The 18,981-nt window shown below is 54.2% G+C and overlaps 1 protein-coding gene and 2 pseudogenes across 1 annotated transcript; 1 reads left to right on the top strand and 2 right to left on the bottom strand.

Moving 5' to 3' along the window:
* The first annotated feature begins 122 nt into the window (after nucleotides 1-122).
* Nucleotides 123-10,164, top strand: LOC114802146 (matrix metalloproteinase-28-like). Its single transcript, XM_029000838.1, has 8 exons — nucleotides 123-356; nucleotides 631-707; nucleotides 1,024-1,220; nucleotides 3,563-3,784; nucleotides 3,849-4,094; nucleotides 9,126-9,260; nucleotides 9,400-9,567; nucleotides 9,643-10,164. The coding sequence occupies exons 1-8, from the start codon at nucleotides 270-272 to the stop codon at nucleotides 10,038-10,040; spliced, it is 1,530 nt and encodes a 509-aa protein (XP_028856671.1). The 5' UTR covers nucleotides 123-269; the 3' UTR covers nucleotides 10,041-10,164.
* A 320-nt stretch (nucleotides 10,165-10,484) lies between these two features.
* LOC114802540 (protein FAM124B-like) lies at nucleotides 10,485-13,613 on the bottom strand (annotated as a pseudogene).
* Nucleotides 13,614-14,417: 804 nt separating this feature from the next.
* Nucleotides 14,418-18,981, bottom strand: part of LOC114802159 (cullin-3-like) — a 5,514-nt pseudogene continuing 950 nt past the window's right edge.

Genomic DNA, 18,981 nt, shown 5'->3' with positions numbered 1-18,981 from the left:
CTCTCTCTCTTTCCCTTCTCTCTCTCTTTCCCTCCCTCGCTCTCTCTTTCCCTTCTCTCTCGCTCTCTCTCTCTTTCCCTCCCTCTCTCTCTCTTTCCCTTCTTCTCTCTCTTTCCCTTCTCTTTCCCTCTCTCTCTCTCTCTCTTCCCGCCCCGGAGGCGGCGCGTTTTTCCTGCCGCGTCTCCTTAAATCCCCGTCGCGTCCCGCGAGCGCTGATCCCGTCCACCGGGACGCGGCCGTGACGTCACTCCGCCGGTAACGCGCGCGCCATGGGCTCCAGGTGTGCGCGCTGCGCGCTCCTTCTCCTGCTGCTGTGCGCGCCGCCGTCGGCCACCGCGGGAGCGCGCGATGCTCTGGTAATCAAACTCGTAATATCTCGCGAGACCTGAATCGTGCGCGCGGTGTTAATTATAAGATCGATTATTGATTGGACTTCGATTCGACACCTGTCCATACACGCTGGGACCAATACGAGTAATAACGCGCGACGTACAGAAGGTGTGTGGAGTAGATGTGGATGTTCTGTCCCTGCTCACATCCAGGCTTCAGTAAAGTTAGACCTTCTAGAAGAAATCCACCTTTCCTGGTCCTGCAGATGCTGGATCACAGCTGACTTCCTTCTGCCCGCAGAACTTTCTGGAGAAGTACGGCTACCTGGACCAGACCGAGCACCAGCACGAAGCAGGCGAGGTCAAGTCCGCCGTCAGGTACCCCACGTACCCCACTCCATCAGTCAGGAGACACTCGCTGATCTCCAAACTATAAAAACTCGAATGAGATTTATGTTTCTTCACATAACATTTGAGGCCAAGGTGGCCCTGAACTTTGGCCCCTGCGTTCTAATCGGTTCAAGAGACGTTCCCTCAAGAGTGAGGACGGGGTGACCTTACCCTTTCACCTTTAATCATCAAAAATGGTTCTCACTGTTGGTATTCTTGAGACATTTTGACTTCTGGTCAACCTGCAACAAAAATGTCTCTGGTCTTTGATTTGTGATGACTGATCGGAACGTGTCTCTCTCAGGGAGTTCCAGTGGTTGTCCCACCTGCCCGTGACGGGGAAGCTGGACAGCTCCACGCTGGAGAAGATGGCCGAGCCGCGCTGCAGCGTCAGGGACAGTAGAAGCCGTCGCTCCTGGGCCCGGAGGGTGAAGGGCGTGTTCACTGGCCACGCCCCCACGGCCCGGCCACGCCTGCGAAGGAAACGATTCTCCCACCCAGGTCAGTTTCTGTTAGCCGCCAGCGCAGAACCCTACAGAACCCTACAGGAACCCGTAGAACCCTACAGAGCCCTACAGGACCCCACAGAGCCCTGCAGAACCCTACAGAACCCTACAGGACCCCGTAGAACCCTGCAGAGCCCTACAGGACCCCACAGAACCCTGCAGAACCCTACAGAACCCCGCAGAACCCTACAGGACCCCGTAGAACCCTGCAGAGCCCTACAAGACCCCACAGAACCCTACAGGACCCCGTAGAACCCTGCAGAGCCCTACAGGACCCCACAGAACCCTGCAGAACCCTACAGAACCCTACAGGACCCCGTAGAACCCTGCAGAACCCTACAGAACCCTACAGGAACCCGTAGAACCCTGCAGAGCCCTACAGGACCCCACAGAACCCTACAGAGCCCTACAAGACCCCATAGAACCCTACAGAACCCCACAGAACCCTACAGGACCCCGTAGAACCCTGCAGAACCCTACAGGACCCTGTAGAACCCTGCAGAGCCCTACAAGACCCCATAGAACCCTACAGAACCCCACAGAACCCTACAGGACCCCGTAGAACCCTGCAGAGCCCTACAAGACCCCACAGAACCCTGCAGAACCCTACAGAACCCCGCAGAACCCTACAGGACCCCGTAGAACCCTGCAGAGCCCTACAAGACCCCACAGAACCCTACAGGACCCCGTAGAACCCTGCAGAGCCCTACAGGACCCCACAGAACCCTACAGAACCCTGCAGAACCCTACAGAACCCTACAGGACCCCGTAGAACCCTGCAGAACCCTACAGAACCCTACAGGAACCCGTAGAACCCTGCAGAGCCCTACAGGACCCCACAGAACCCTACAGAGCCCTACAAGACCCCATAGAACCCTACAGAACCCCACAGAACCCTACAGGACCCCGTAGAACCCTGCAGAACCCTACAGGACCCTGTAGAACCCTGCAGAGCCCTACAAGACCCCATAGAACCCTACAGAACCCCACAGAACCCTACAGGACCCCGTAGAACCCTGCAGAGCCCTACAAGACCCCACAGAACTCTGCAGAACCCTACAGGACCCCACAGAACCCCGCAGAACCCTCTATCCTTTCTTAGGTTTCTGGTTGTTTAATGTTATTTGGGGTGCTCCCCTCTGAACCAGAAGAGCTCACAGTCCCAGGTTCGGACCCCACCTACTACCATGGTGTCCCTGAGCTGGACACTCCAGGGTCTCCGGGGGGGACGATGTGGGCGGTTCCGGCCCCGCCCCTGCGGACAGCGGTCAGGGTGTGGTGGCCGCGGGTCGTCTGGCGCCCTAATTACAGTGCTGCCTGTAGGCGAGTGCCAGATACCTGTCGACCGGCCCCACCTGCGAGGGGAAACGCCCCTGGGCCTTCCTGGCCACGCCCACATAATTACAGGCCGCAGTCACACAGCAGTAAAAACCTTATATGGTGACCCCGCTGAACAGGAACGTTCTGATTGGTCATTTACAATTAAATGGCCGTAGCCCTGGGGGGTAACAAACCTGCCTACAAACCAGGAGTCCCGGGTTCGAACCCCGCCATGGTGTCCCCGAGCAGGGGACTGTCCCTGTCACCACCACAGCCTGGCAAATGTTATGGGTGTGTGTTTGTGTGGGACGTTTGAGGAGAAGATGTGTGAATTCCGTACTGTCACTCGGGGAATTTGCCGGCGGGCTGGAATGTCGGCGCCGTGGACTCATTCCGCCGCGGTTCAAGTTGGTACCTGGTCGTTTCACGCCCGCTGCAGGAATTTGACTTTCCCGCCCGTTATTCCCGGTCTGCGGAATGCCGGGTGAGAAGGAACACCAAGTAGCCGCTGAACCTGCGATAAACGCCGCCGATCGGCAAAAACGGCACGAATGGACTTGATTGGCCGGAGCTTCCTGCCGCGAGCAACAAGTCATCATCCAAACTTTTGTATTGATTCACGTTCCTGAGTGAAGTGGAGGAAACGGCGAGGTCGCGCAAGCATCCTGTTTCACCTTTGACCTTCTTTTTCCTTTGACGGAACCGCGGTTCCGCGCTTGTAATTGCTTCCATGAGGGAAGTGGTGGAATGTTGCTGGTATCAGACATCCTGCCCAGTGATGTCCGAGGGGCGTGTCCACGTCACGTGATCCACGCCGTGTGTGCGCTCGTCCCCTGGACGGTTCTGGAGGAATTGTGGGTAATTGTGATGTTAGAGGAAGTCGTTGTGTAATCGTCGTGAGTAAATTGTTTACAGACGCCCGTCCTCGCCCGTCCTCGCTTTGCGTATTTGGCCCTGCGTCCCGCGGCTGTGCTGTTTACATCTGCTGCTGTGACATCAGGACACTGTCCTCCTCAGGTGACAAGTGGTATAAGCGCCACCTGACGTACGGCATCGTCAACTGGCCGCGCCAGCTGTCCCATGAGTCCGTGCAGCTGGCCGTGGGCGCCGCCTTCCAGCTGTGGAGCAACGTGTCCGGTCTTGTCTTCCAGGAAGTGACTCGGGGACCTGCGGACATCCGCCTGGCGTTCTACGCCGGGGAGCACGACGACGGCCTGGACAACGCCTTCGACGGGCCGGGTAGGTGCGTCCGTCGCGGTTGGTTGGTGTTGAGCGGCGGCCCGTAACCCCTGGCGTCCTGCAGGGGGCGCCCTGGCACACGCCTTCTTCCCCCGTCGCGGCGAGGCGCACTTCGACATGGCGGAGCGCTGGACGCTGAGCGGCCTGAAGGGCCACAACCTGTTCCTGGTGGTGGCCCACGAGATCGGCCACACGCTCGGCCTGGAGCACTCGCCGGTGCGCCACGCCCTCATGTCCCCCTACTACAAGAAGCTGGGCCACGCCCTCCTCCTCAGCTGGGACGACGTGGCTGCGGTTCAGCAGCTGTACGGTGAGCGACTTCTCCTGCGTTCGTTACGCAAATTACAATTAAAGACGGAATTTCAGGACTCGGGGCAGCGGTGGCCTAGCGGTTAAGGAAGCGCCCCCGTAATCAGAAGGTCGCCGGTTCGAATCCCGATCCGCCAAGGTGCCACTGAGGTCCCGTCCCCACACACTGCTCCCCGGGCAACTGTCATGGCCGCCCACTGCTCACTCAGGGTGATGGTTAAATACAGAGGACAAATTTCACTGTGTGCACCGTGTGCTGTGCTGCTGTGTATCACATGTGACAATCACTTCACTTTATCTTGTCTTCTGTTCATTAACCAGCGGTTGTATAAACGTTCCCTGAAATCTCAGAACCTGGAAAAATCCTGAACGGAATTTTCTGAATTATTATATAGGTGAAAGTGAAGTTATTGTCATTGTGAAGGACGGTGACACGGTGAAATGACAGGCGCCCGGGGACCAGCGTGTGGGGACGGGGCCTCAGTGGCACCTCGGCGGGTCGGGATTCGAACCGGCGACCTCCCGCTTCCTGACTCACCATCTACACAGACGCGCTTTGTGTATGTGCCGCCATGATGCCGCCGTGATGGCACCAGGCAGGAGATCTGGAGAACGTTTCTACTCCTCGGCTGGCCTGTGTGGGTGCCGGTCCGGTGCCGGGGGGGTGACGTTGTGGTCCTGGCGCGGCTCTCCGACAAGAACCAGATGCCGGGCCGGCCTGCATACTTCTCCTTTTTTATCTTATCTGGGCTGTGAGCGTCTCGTACCGCCCCGGCCCGCTCCGTACGGCCTGTCGCCGAGACCACCCCGCTGACTGTTTACACTTCCACTTCATCTTCTTGTCTAAACTGTCCCCTTCCCAGCGTCCCTCGTCCTCCATCTGCTTCCTTTTCTTCGGTTTTCTCCTTGGGGATGGAGATGTTATCGTCCACGCAGACAAATGTTTGCTGGACGTTGTGCCGTGGTTCCAGACGTTATCAGAGGACGCGTGGTGTGCAGCGTTATGTCTGATCTCCTGCTTTACTTCATCTCCTTGCTTGAAGAGTTTGGTTTTCGAGGCCTGCGTACGTGAGGATTACTGTTAGAAGCTCCGTTAATATCATCTTATCAGACATGTTCTCCACTTTAAATGAAATGTAATGGTTTGATATATGAACCTAGGGCTGCAACTATCGCATTATATATTAATAATAGAGGATTTTTTCACCGATTAATCGTACAAATCATACTTTTGTGTTTTTCAACAACTCTATGAATAGTGTGTTATGCAACATGAAAATCCTCTTAAAATGAGCAAGCAATTGGCTGTTATTCCTCACAAAAAAAAAAAAATTATTCAAACTCAATACTTTTATTAGATCAAAGCTTAAAACCTTTGGGTTACTGGCTACAGAACTAAGACCATTTAATCAATCTTTCTGTGAAACATTCATGATGTACATGAAAAAATATGAAACATGGGCTAGTCTATTTTAATTTAAAAAAGGAAAAAGGGATTTACCCCCTGCTATAGCCCATCTGAGAATAAAGAGGAAAAAAGTATAAAAGGTACAAACTAGTAAAAAGAAAATAGAAATAAACAATTCAAGTATTACTAATAATCCAACAATACAGTTCAGTTTCCAGTGTATCTAGAAGAGGTAGGTGGGTACAGTGTTTGTCATGAGAAGATTCAATGTGTGCTGTGTGTGCAATGCATGTGCAAGCCTGCGCCGCTGTGATGTACAACAAATGCTATAAACTATAAATGCTATAAAATTAAATCAATATGCTGATGAATGTAGATTTGTGTTGCATTTAGTATTACTACCTTATGTATGGGGAAGGCGTGTTTTGAGATACATTTAAACAGAGGATACGTTTACTGCATTTACCAGACTCCCTTATCCAGAGCAACTTACAGTCAGTAGTTACAGGAACAGTCCCCCACTGGAGACACTCAGGGTTAAGTGTCCTGTTCAGGGACACGATGGTAGTAAGTGGGGTTTGAACCTGGGTCTTCTGGTTCATAGTCGAGTGTGTTACCCACTAGGCTACTACCACCCTGATGTAACCTATCAGAGAGTGTGTGTGTGTTTGTGTGAGTGTGTGAGTGAGCGTGTGTGTGTGTGTGAGTGAGTGTGTGTGTGAGTGAGCGTGTGAGTGAGCGTGTGTGTGTGTGTGCGCGTGTGTGAGTGTGTGTGTGTGTGTGTGAGCGTGTGTGAGTGCGTGTGTGAGTGAGCGTGTGAGTGAGCGTGTGAGTGAGCGTGTGTGTGTGTGTGAGTGAGTGTGTGTGTGAGTGAGCGTGTGAGTGAGCGTGTGTGTGTGTGTGTGCGCGTGTGTGAGTGAGTGTGTGTGTGTGTGTGTGTGAGCGTGTGTGAGTGCGTGTGTGAGCGTGTGTGTGAGTGTGTGAGTGAGCGTGTGTGTGTGTGAGCGTGTGAGTGAGCGTGTGTGTGTGTGTGTGCGCGTGTGTGAGTGAGTGTGTGTGTGTGTGAGCGTGTGTGAGTGCGTGTGTGAGCGTGTGTGTGAGTGTGTGAGTGAGCGTGTGTGTGTGTGAGCGTGTGAGTGAGCGTGTGTGTGTGTGCGCGTGTGTGAGCGTGTGTGTGAGTGTGTGAGTGAGCGTGTGTGTATGTGTGCGCGCGTGTGTGTGAGCGTGTGTGAGTGCGTGTGTGAGCGTGTGTGTGAGTGTGTGTGTGTGTGTGTGTGTGCGCGTGTGTGAGTGAGCGTGTGTGTATGTGTGCGCGCGTGTGTGTGTGTGTGTGCGCGTGTGTGAGTGAGTGTGTGTGTGTGTGTGTGTGAGCGTGTGTGAGTGCGTGTGTGAGCGTGTGTGTGAGTGTGTGTGTGAGTGTGTGAGTGAGCGTGTGTGTGTGTGAGCGTGTGAGTGAGCGTGTGTGTGTGTGTGCGCGTGTGTGAGTGAGTGTGTGTGTGTGTGAGCGTGTGTGAGTGCGTGTGTGAGCGTGTGTGTGAGTGTGTGAGTGAGCGTGTGTGTGTGTGAGCGTGTGAGTGAGCGTGTGTGTGTGTGTGTGCGCGTGTGTGAGTGAGTGTGTGTGTGTGTGAGCGTGTGTGAGTGCGTGTGTGAGCGTGTGTGTGAGTGTGTGAGTGAGCGTGTGTGTGTGTGAGCGTGTGAGTGAGCGTGTGTGTGTGTGTGTGCGCGTGTGTGAGCGTGTGTGTGAGTGTGTGAGTGAGCGTGTGTGTATGTGTGCGCGCGTGTGTGTGAGCGTGTGTGAGTGCGTGTGTGAGCGTGTGTGTGAGTGAGCGTGTGTGTGGTGTGTGTGCGCGTGTGTGAGCGTGTGTGTGAGTGTGTGAGTGAGCGTGTGTGTATGTGTGCGCGCGTGTGTGTGAGCGTGTGTGAGTGCGTGTGTGAGCGTGTGTGTGAGTGAGCGTGTGTGTGTGTGTGTGCGCGTGTGTGAGCGTGTGTGTGAGTGTGTGAGTGAGCGTGTGTGTATGTGTGCGCGCGTGTGTGTGAGCGTGTGTGAGTGCGTGTGTGAGCGTGTGTGTGAGTGTGTGTGTGTGTGTGTGTGTGCGCGTGTGTGAGTGAGCGTGTGTGTATGTGTGCGCGCGTGTGTGTGAGCGTGTGTGTGTGTGTGTGAGCGTGTGTGAGTGCGTGTGTGAGCGTGTGTGTGAGTGTGTGTATGTGTGTGCGTGAGTGTGTGTGTGTGTGGCGCGGGCGGGAGGGATGAATTACATGAGTGAGATCTCTTACTACTTATCTTGCCTCGTCACTATCGACTCATAACACAAATAATTACAAATAATGTACGTTCTAAGAAGCGCTAATGTTAGTTATCATAAAAATACGATACCTTGTAGAAGCTCCGACTCCGTTTTACAGTGTTTAAACCGCACTACGTTGTCCACGCAGCGTAAAATAGTCCCACACTTCAGACATTTCAATGCGCGCCAGTTAAACCAGTCCGTGTAGAACAATCGTATCTGCGGGAGCGATGCGATAATAGATGGACTTTGTGACGAATTAAACGGAGCCTCCGCGCAAAGAATTTTCCTCGAACATTTTTTGTAATCGGATCATTCGAGTTATTCGAATAATCGTGTCAGGCCTATATGAACCGGACGAGTTCTGGGGGGCATAGCTGGATGTTGCTGGATGCTGCTGAGGAGACACAGGCGGAATTTTCCGGGCCTGGCTGTTCCCCCAGTAGCTGCCGATAGACAGACGAATGGGGGACTCCAGTGGAGGTTTGGACAAGTAGTGTGAGGTGGACTGTCTCTGCGTTTTCCCATTTGTTTGTTTCGTGTCCCAGGCTGGGACGTCTCAGAGGTTTGAGGGACTGGGCCAGAGTTTTAAGTGGTGGCCTAGAGGTTAAGGAAGCGGTCCCGTAATCAAAGGGTTGCCGGTTCGAATCCACCGAGGTGCCACTGAGCAAAGCACCGTCCCCACACGCTGCTCCCTGGGCGCCTGTCATGGTGCCCACTGCTCACTCAGGGTGACGGTTAAATACAGAGGACACGTTTCACTGTGTGCACCTTGTGCTGTGCTGCGGTTTGTCACAATGACAATCACTTCACTTTGTGTGGCGGTGGGGTCCTAGCAGTTAAGTAAGTGGACCCCGTAATCAGAAGGTTGCCGGTTCGAATCCCGATGCGGCGAGGTGCCACTCAGGTCCCCTTGATGAAGGGACCGTCCCCACACACTGCTCCCCGGGCGCCTGTCATGGTGCCCACTGCTCACTCAGGGTGACGGTTAAATACAGAGGACACAGTTCACAGTTCAGCACTGTGTGCTGTGCTGTTGTGTATCACAAGTGACGATCGCTTCACTTTCACGTCAGAGTTTTACTTTTGGCTTGTTCGTTTTTGGGCATTTTTGGTCAAGGCGAAGTTTGGAAAACTTGGAAAAGTAAAAGGATCGTCCCGGGCACAACAGATCCCACTGCCGGGTTTCAGGGGTGAGTCTTCGTTTGGGGGACGTCCGCTACAAATTGCTGGCGAATCTGACCGTGTTTATGGACATTAGTGGGGTGCGGGGGGGTTTGTCTGTGGCTGTATTACCTGCTTTTGTAATTAAGGTCATTTCTCTCCCTCTCTCGCCCAGGGACGCCCCCTGGTGGTGCCCTGGTGCAGCTGCGGGGACGGACCATCAGCTCGGCCATGCAGGACTGGGACTTGCATGCAGCGTCCAGCACTCGACCGCCCTACTGCAGGGGGGCTTTTGATGCCATCACTACTGGTGCGGCGTTCAGCTGGTCATATCATGACTGTTATGATGAACAAATCCACTGAAATCAAATTAATATTCGGAATAATTACATGCAGACGTGTTATTAATCTGTTTAATATTACAACGTGTTATATTTGTGTGTCTGTAGACCAGGACGACGGCGTGCTGGTGTTCTGGGGAAGTCTCTACTGGACGGTGTCGCCCCGAGGGAACGCCAGCCGCCCGGCGCCGCTGCGGCAGCGTTGGACCCGCCTCCCCGCGGCCGTCGAGGCCGCCGCCTTCTGCCCGCTGGATAAAAAGATCTACTTCTTCAAAGGTGCGCAGATACCCGGCTCCGCGTCCAAATGCGGCTGAGGGTTTGACGGCAGTGTGGCTCCTCTCCTCCTCTCAGGTGGGCGCTTGTGGAGGTACTCCGGCTCCGACCTGGACCCCGGCTTCCCCAGGAGGACCCAGGAGATGGGGCTCCCGCGCCACCCCGACTGCGCCTTCTTCTACGCCCCCCTGGGTCACATGGTGCTCTTCAAGGGCTCGCGCTACTTCGTGCTGAACGTGGAGACGCTGCGCCCCGAGCCCTACTATCCCCGCAGGCTGGGGGACTGGAAGGGGGTGGGGCCGGGCGCCAACGGGGGCGTGACCCGGCCCGACGGCCACCTGTACCTGTTCCAGGAGCAGCGCTTCTGGCGCTTCGACCCGGGGAGGGTGAGGGTGACCGGGACCGGGAGGTGGGCGGAGGAGCTGGACTGGACAGGCTGTGCTGCGGGGGCAGCGGTGACCTCTGACCCCGGCTGAGCGGTGGTCCTCCTCACGCATATGAATATTGGAACCAGGGAAACAGCTTGAATGCAATTTTGGTGCACAGATGTACAGTTATTTGAAATATCTTTATATTAATAAACACGTTCCATGACAGGAACATTTTGGACTCTTATTTTCGTTTCTCAGCCGAAAACTGACATTAATACAATTAAAACTGAAGCGAACGATGCACGTTTGTGCTTTATTTCATTTTCATGCAAAAACCTTCTGCATAGAAGTAACAGACTAAAGAAAACGAATTAACATAAAAACAGAAGAGCACAACGCTAAATTACGACACTTCAATAAATACAAAAATTCATTACTTGTCTAGTTCGACAAACAAAAAAGGAAATATTAAAGTCTAATACTGACGCGGGTTAAACTAAAATATATAAATACCACGCAATTCTCCTTCAGGACTCGTAATCGGAAGGCTGCGGGTTCGAGGTACCGTCCCCGCTCACTAAGGGTGACGGTTAAATACAGAGGACACATGTCACCGTGTCACTGTGTGCTGTGCTGCACAATGACAATCACTTTCATTTCAAATCCGCTACTAAATACACGACGTGGTTGAACTTCATCAGTGACGTGACGCTTGACTTATTCGCTTGTCCCACCATAGTCACTCTATACCAACCCAGTACGTCTTCTGTAGGATCACGTCAGGCATGTTAGGCAGTTTTTCCAACCCTGGTCCTCATTATCCGGTTTGCTCTGGTTCCTGAGCCGGTGGACCGCTCCCCAGTTCGGCACCAGCACCGGTGTCGTGGAAATGAGGTGGAAGGAAGTTCTGAGCCGATAATGAAGGAGTCTCTCGGACCCTGTTCCCTGGTTCTCCTTCCACCCAAACCACAACACGACTACTCCGAGCCTCCAGGAAGATCTGCAGCCGCGAGTCTCAGCTCAGCTGGACGTAGGGACAGTTAATAAAGAGCAGGGAACAGTAAAAATGAGCCTCTTGTCTGGGTCTTCCTGATCCAGTGAAGGACCGTCAGCCTTGATCTTCTCTACTCAACTCCTCCATCTCGTCACGTTCAGGCACCATGTTCTGGGACTCAGATGAAGAACTCGTCTGGTGGGGTCCTGTGGGTGTGGTCTGGTGTGTTGGGGGCGTGGCTTCGCTCTGCATATGTTGGGGGCGGGGCAGGCAGGCACGCACTCAACTCCCAGCTCAGCGTTTCCAGGGCGGAGTCTCCTTCCGTGGGCGGCCTTGCAGGGCGGGGCGTCAACACGGTGCAGCCTGTGTCCACGTTGGTCTCGGGCTCATCGCCCCGGGGCAGGAGCAGGGAGAGAGAGGAGTGGCCTGACGCGTGGGACAGGGGTGCAGAAGGGGCGGGGCTGCTGCGCTGGGAGGAGTGGCAGGAACTGCTGTGGGGGGGGGCTACAGCAGCCGTCTGAACCCAACCGCTCACCTTCAGAGCGCTCCCCCCGTGTGGGCGGCGACTGGAGGCGGAGTCTGCTGCTGGGCGTGGTAAAGGCCGGGGTCAAGGGCTGTGAAGGCGGAGCTGCTCCTTTCACCTGGAGAGAGGTGGAGCAGAAGAAGGTAACGTTTGTTACTAAACAACATGGCTTTACACCCAACACACACGGAGCCCCTTCCAGGGCGCGGTGAGGGTGCAGTAGCACCTGGAAAAGGATCTTGTTCCCGTCCAGGTCCTCGGTCTGCCAGCGGGTGGCGCTGATGGGTGAGCAGGGGTTCGGCAGCAGCGGCACCAGCTGGCCCATCTCGGCCGCGCGGACTGCAGCACCGCCGACGGGCACGGCTCCACCCTCATGCCGGGGCGCGAGCTGCTTCAGCGCCAGCTGCAGGCTCAGGCCCCGCCCCACGGCCAGCGTGAACCAGCAGAAGCCCGCCTTCTGCTCCTCCGCCCGGCGCTGCAAGCACCATCTCGTACAGGCGCACCGTGTCGTCGTAGTTGTCATGGCTGCCGTGGCAGCGTGACGCGCACGCACCTCGGCGCCGCAGTGCACCGGACGCACGCCCCACACGGGCATGCCCGCGCCCAGGCTGTAGAAGTCCCTGCTGGGCAGCAGGTAGGGCCGCAGCAGGGCGTTGGGCGGGACGTGGACGCCGGCGGCCCCGCGGGACACGCAGCTTCTCCGTGTGGTGGTACCGTCCAGGGCGTCCGCTGCAGGAAGTCCAGCACGTGCAGGATGCGCTCCTCCCCGAGCGCCTCGTGCAGGAGAGGGTGATGGTGAGGGCGGGGTAGCCCGCCGGGGCCGGACGGGGGCGCGCTCAGCGGGGCGGCGCGCTCGGACACGTGGAACAGGCGCAGGTCCGGCGACACCCACTTCAGCAGCCGGTCCAGGGTGTGCTGCAGCAGCAGGGAGTCGCCGGGGTCGGGCCAGCAGGTGCACGGTGACCGGCGACGGCTCCATCAGACCTGAAAAAGGACGAGGGGTCTCAGTCAAGCTCCTCCTCCCTGTCTGCAGCACGTTACATTTAACGCTCCCCTGACACGGAAATTTAACAGCCTGTCCATGGTCCCGCAGGGGCTAGAAATGGCGATAATTTGGTCGTTCTGCTTCACCGTTCAGAGAGTGGCAGATCTGGAATTTGTCCCCTTATGACGTCATAAGGGGAAAGGTTACCTCCCGTTTCTCATGCTTTTTCCCGCCCCTCCCCTAAAACATTATCTCCACCGACCGTCATGGCTTCCAAATGTGTGAAGTATTTAAGTTGCTCGGATGTATTGGATGTAAAAATGAGCGCAAATGTAGTTTTTTAGTTTCGTCACACGAGAAAAACAGCGACACGACTTCCTGTCTGTGCCAAACATTGTGGTTGGTGGATGGTGTTGATGACGTCATTTCCGTTAATGTTCTATTGGCCGCTCTCCTCCGGCCCCGCCCTGTCTCCTCCTCATTAGCATACGAAACGGCGCGTCCCGGGAAACCTCATTGTGGGACTGGATCCCAGTGGCTGGAATTCGGCACCACGAATTCAGATACAGAATTAGGGGACCAACAAGACCGAAATAAAAGCCAAATAAAATCCTTATAGGAGACCTTTAACACACCTGATTTTTTTTAACATTACAAAGTTTTGAAATTACGTCTTTTTACGGTTTTTACGTTTGATCGACCATTTTAAACACATTTAAGATACGAGGGGGAAAATAAGTGGGAAATTTGTCACGGCAGAGGGTTGGACAGTAGAAATAAAACAAACGGAACTATATTCCTACAGTCCAGTATAAACGTACTAGACTGTGAGAGTCCCGGGTTCGAACCCCGTCACTACAGAAATGTACGTGGACGTCCGAGTAAACCGCGCTAACTCGGTGATTTGTGTAGAGGCGGTTCTACCTGCGGCTCGGTTAGTGTAACTAGTTAACCAGGTTAACTAGTCCCAGGCTGGTCTCCATGGCGGCTGAACACGGACGTCCGGTTATAATGGCGGCGCGTCCCTGGAAACCAGCAAACAAACAAAGCGGCGCCGCAAACGAGCGAAGGACGGACAGAACCGGGACCGGGCCGGAACCGAACTCAAACCCGCCGCTTCGGTCGGAACCGGGGTACAAGCAGAAACTTCCGAGCGGAGGGCTTCGTCTCCGGGATGCTGACGTCACCACGAAAAAAGGGAGGAGGAAGGAACCCCTCCAGCTTCACCATCTTCCACTGAATCCTGCTCCAGATGGCGGCGGGTTCCAGCCCGGCTGACCTGAGGTCCAGGGGTCAACACCTGCCGTCTGACCCCCACGTCAGGGGCTGGACTGAATTAATTCACTCAACTGCACCCTAAAACTTCTACAGGACCCCTGGAGACACTCGGGGTTCGAACCCGGGACGTTGTGGTCCTTGTGGAGTGTAAAACTTGGGGACAGTGGTGTCAACGCACCACACAGTCCATTAATACAAAGTCAAACAGGGACACAAAGCAGCAAACACCCGTTTATTCAGGATTTTCTTTTTCTACATTTATTATGATGAAAAGAAGGCCCTGTACAGTCCACTGTAGCAGTGAGTACGATACAATTATTTTACAATTTTATACACATTAAAACACGGTGATAAAAAAAGAAAAAAAAAAAAAAAAAAAAAAAGAAAAAAAAAGGAAAAAGAAAAAAAGGGCCTTATGCTAAACTGAACTTGGCAGAAACGAAGCAGCCAGCAGCCCCCAGTGGAGAAGAAGGGAGAAAAGAAACGATGGACCCTCCTGCCCGCACCGTCCGTCCTCTCCGGTTCCGAGCCTCGGCCCCTACAGCCAGCATGGTGCCACGAAACACAAGCACATTTACACCAACGTTTCAGAAACAGGACGCACAAGTCAGGAGTATTGACCGCTGAGTGGTTTTCCATGGAGACGATGCTCTTGGCTTGTCTTCTGTGTGCGGTCGTCGTCAGCGGTGGGGCGGGGCGATCGGTACGATCCTCCCCGATACGCCATGATCAACCACAACAAAAAACCCAGTAGAATTTCCCAGTTCATGCGTGTAACAGGGTCCTTAAAAACCTTTTTACGCTACGTATGTGTAGACTTTACGATCCTCCGGCGTTCGTGCCAAGTACTCTCTCTCTATTAGTCCTTCAATGCGCTTCTTGATGACCACGGGGCTGGGGAGGAACCGCGCCCGCAGCTGCTGCGTCACCTGAAACATGAAAAAGCGTGAGAGATGTCGCTCTGCACGATGCGTCACATGATCCGAGCGAGCAACGTGGCATCACCTCCGCTACGAGAACATTGTGTTGCATCTTCTTCCTGGACTTCATGATCCGGACGATCGCCGCCTCGATCTCGTGCTTGCGGTCGTCGTCCACTTTCTGCCGCGTCTCTTTCCTCTCGGGGTCCGACTCGCCCTGCTTAGCTGCCACTGCAACGGTACGAGACACACGGAGCGTCTTTCCACCAGATAATGGTGCACAATTCTTTGATACAGTACAGGCCAAAGGTTTGGACACCTTCTCATTCAATGTGTTTTCTTTATTTGCATGACTATTTACGTTGGTAGATTCTCACTGAAGGCATCAAAACTATGAATGAACACATGTGGAGTTCTGGACTTAACAAAAAGTGGAGACCTGACCTCCACAGTCACCAGACCTGAACCCAGTCCAGATGGTTTGGGGTGAGCTGGACCAACAAGTGCTAAACACCTCTGGTGTTGAACTCCTTCAAGACTGTTGGAGAAGCATTTCAGGTGACGACCTCTTGAAGCTCATCGAGAGAATGCCAAGAGTGTACAAAGCAGTAATCAGAGCAAAGAAACTAGAATATAAAACATGTTTTCACTTATTTCACCTTTTTTGTTAAGTACAGAACTCCACATGTGTTCATTCATAGTTTTGATGCCTTCAGTAAGAATCTACCAACGTAAATGGTCATGAAGATAAAGAAAACACGTTGAATGAGAAGGTGTCCAAACTTTTGGCCTGTACTGTATATTTGGTAAATAAAAGTGACCAGTGTCCATATATTTCCAGTGTAAGAAAATTCACATGCGGCATATTAATATTTACATGAACCGTCTGGACCAGACCATAAGGGGGCGAAATAAAATGGCGGCTCTAACATCTGAGACACTGATAACAGATGACTGCGCAATTTTACAGTTAATTTACGTGTTAACTTCAATCAAATTTTTAAAACAGTCCAAGCCTCGGGGACAAGGATTTCCATGATGTTCCCGTCCAGCCAGCCAGCAACTTGATCATATAGATCTACGTGGAACCACAAACTCAGACCCGTAGCGGCGGCTGTTCTCAGGTCAGGTACTTTTTACCTAGAAAACCACCAAACCACGTCATTCTTAATTAATCCATTTGGTTCTGCGCTGCCACCAAATCGTGGTGGAGGAGTTTGAGAGCCCTAAGGAGCTGTGTTGTCTGGGGCAGTTGGTGCTCCTGGTAGGGTCTCCCATGACAAATTGGTCTTAGGTAAAGGGCGAGACAAAGAACGGTTCAGAAGACCTTTTATGGAAAAAACAAAAAAGAGCCAGTGCACCCGGCCCGGAGGGTTACCAGGGTCCCACCCTGGAGTCAGGTCTGGGGTTGGGGCCAGTGGATCGCAGGTCGATCATCTGAAATGCAGCCATATAGTTTAGACACTCTGTAAAGAGATGAGCGGAGCTGTCAACTGATCACCACCTGGTGGTGAGTTGGATCAGATGGCAGGGGAAGATGCCACCTGGCTGACCCAAACGTATAGTGAGGGTCTGCTGGGAACGCCTGGCAGAAGAACCTGCCAAGATGGTCTTTAATTCCCAACTCAGGCAGAGCTTTGATATTCAGTCCGAATGGACCTTGTTCCGCTCTGCGATTGTTGAGGCCGCTGTTGCTAGCTGCGGTCGCAAGGTGGCTGGTGCCAGTCGAGGCGGTAACCCCCGTACCTCCTGGTGGACAACAGAGGCTAGGGGAGCCGTGAGGCTGAAGGAGGCCTATGGGGCATGGCTGGTCTGTGGGTGTCCAGAAGCAGCAGACAGGTACCGGACGGCCAATCGGGGTGCAGCAGTGGCAGTCGCCGAGGAACTGTGGACCAGCTCTTTACCGTTGCTGGGGTGATGGAGGGGGCATGGGAGTTTGCCCAACCAATCCACATGTGTTTTGTGGATTTGGAGAAGGCTTATGACCGTGTCCACAGGGGCACCCTACGGGGGGTGCTCCAGGAGTATGGGGGCATTTTGTTAAGGGCCATTCAGTCCCTGTACCAGAGGAGTACGAGTTTGGTCCGCATAGCCGGCAGTAAGTCCGACCTGTTCCCGGTCAGGGTTGGACTGTTTTGGGCATGTCCTGCCAGCAGGAGGACCCCGGGTCGACCCGGGACACGCTGGAGAAATTATATCTCCAGTCTGGTCTGGGAACGCCTTGGGGTCCTGCCGGAGGAGCTGGTGGAGGTGGCTGGGGAGAGGGCTGTCTGGAATTCCCTACTTGGGATGCTGCCCCCGCGACCCGGACCTGGATAAGCGGAGGAAGACGAGGACGAGGTTCTGCAATGCATCGATACGGAATCTTCCACGTATCGATTGTAACTTCATACCCGTCTGGATCTTCACTCTGTGCAGTTTGGAGGTGAACTGGTCGTTGACCGTGAAGACGTGGCCGTTCTCGATCTCCTTCGATTTGGGCTCTTTCGTCAGGACCCGCTGTGTGGGCTTCCCACAGGCCAGAGACTGCAGCGCCCGCACCAGCTCCCTCTCAGGAATATCCGTCTCCTGCTGGATCTCCTGCAGGGACACCAACATGGAGTCACGTGACACAGAATGCTCCAATCAGGGACAGATCCTTAGCAGTGCCAGCATACCTCAAACGTGCACTTCTCCCTGTTGTTGAAGAGCATCAGGATGGTCATCTGGAATGTGGAGACCTGCAGGATGTGCTTCCTGGTATTGGAGCCTGTTACCTGGGCCCCGCCCACGCCCATGTCTGAGCCGTCCTCCTGCAGTGGGAAAAGAACGAGAAGTAAAAACGAGGCTCCACAGACACGGTTGAGCTGGTAGTGAAGTTCTACACGACTATGGATCCTTGCCTTTTTGATTGGACCATAGAAGGTTGCATTGAGGTCAGCCGAGCCCATGTGATGCTGCAGGGTGAGCTGCCTACCGCTGTGCTTAGCCAGATAAAATCTATGGACAAAGAGGTCAAAGGTCATAATCTCAATCCTCTAACTTAATGCAAAGGTCTAAAGTAAAAACGGATCCCGACCTTCTGAACACCTCAAAGGCATGTCTCGGTGATGGTGGGATGTTGCATTTGGGCGTGGCTGACTGGGTGGGCCAGTAACCTGTGGTCAACACTCTGACTGTGAGGTCCACACCACCTAATGACACCTGAGAGAAAACCAAGACAAGTGGATTTAATGAAGAACTTCGACCTCCTGGTGATTTTTTGAACTTCAAGCTCACCCCGGTCATCTGTAGATGCTGCCGGAACTCGTCCATGGTCGTGTTGGAGATGCTCATGTCCCTGAACATACCTCCAGTTTAGAGGTGAACTGGCAGCCACACTCTGTCTACATCAGAAAACCCACGATTCACACTTTTTAACAGATTGTAACCTATTTCGATGAGGTGGACCAGGCGTCTCCTTTCCTCACCTTCAGCTTGGAGATCATGTTCTTCTCCGAGTCATCAGAGACGCTCTTGTTGGTGAGTAGCCTCCTGGCCAGGTGCTGCTTGTAGTAACGTTCAACACGTCCTTCTCCTGCATGAAGCGGAACAGCACCATCGCTTTGTCCAGGATGGACTCCACTCCTGCTCCGTCAGCTGCAGCAAGTCGACGGGCGTCACCATCAATTAACTCACCAGTTTAATCAAGGCTGCTAATTAAAAATTCATGAGAGCTGGATCCTCACCCCTTTAACACCCTTTTTCAGCTTGTCGTCTATAAAGAGCGACAGATACTCCGGAGAACGTGAGTTGAGGTTGAGGAAGTACTCAAAGTCCCCAGCGATGGTCTGCTTGAAGAGCCGGTCGTTGCTGAACGACTCCAACAGGAAGCGGGTCGAACCGCGACTTCAGATCCAGGAGACCCTGGGGGCGGGGTTAAAACAGGAAGTGTAAGAAGTGACGCTCGGGGAGGTAAACGCCATCGCGTGTCCTGGCGTGGTGGACATACCTGGATGTAGTCGACAGGGTTCTTCCCCTCGCCCTCCTCAGACACCAGCGCCTTGCCCTGTTCCCGCAGGTACGAGCTCATGCACTCGCACATGGTCTTCAGGCCGTTGGGGACGCGGCTGAACAGCTTGTACATGCAGGCGAGGTCTGCGGAGACAACGAGACAAGGGGTCCAGCTTAGACGAGGCGCGGGAAGCGGGAGACTTGGACGAGGCGCCGGACGCCGGACGCCGACTTAGACGAGGAGCCGGGACGGGCGACTTAGACGAGGCGCCGGGAGCGGCGCGACTTAGACGAGGCGCCGGGACGCGGCCGACTTAGACGAGGCGCCGGGACGCGGCCGACTTAGACGAGGCGCAGGACGGGGACTTAGACGA

This window comes from Denticeps clupeoides, chromosome 13 (assembly GCF_900700375.1).
Source record: "Denticeps clupeoides chromosome 13, fDenClu1.1, whole genome shotgun sequence".
Classification (NCBI taxonomy): Eukaryota; Metazoa; Chordata; class Actinopteri; order Clupeiformes; family Denticipitidae; genus Denticeps; species Denticeps clupeoides.
The sequence above is the reverse complement of the archived record's forward strand: the minus strand, read 5'-3'. Positions and strand labels throughout refer to the sequence as shown.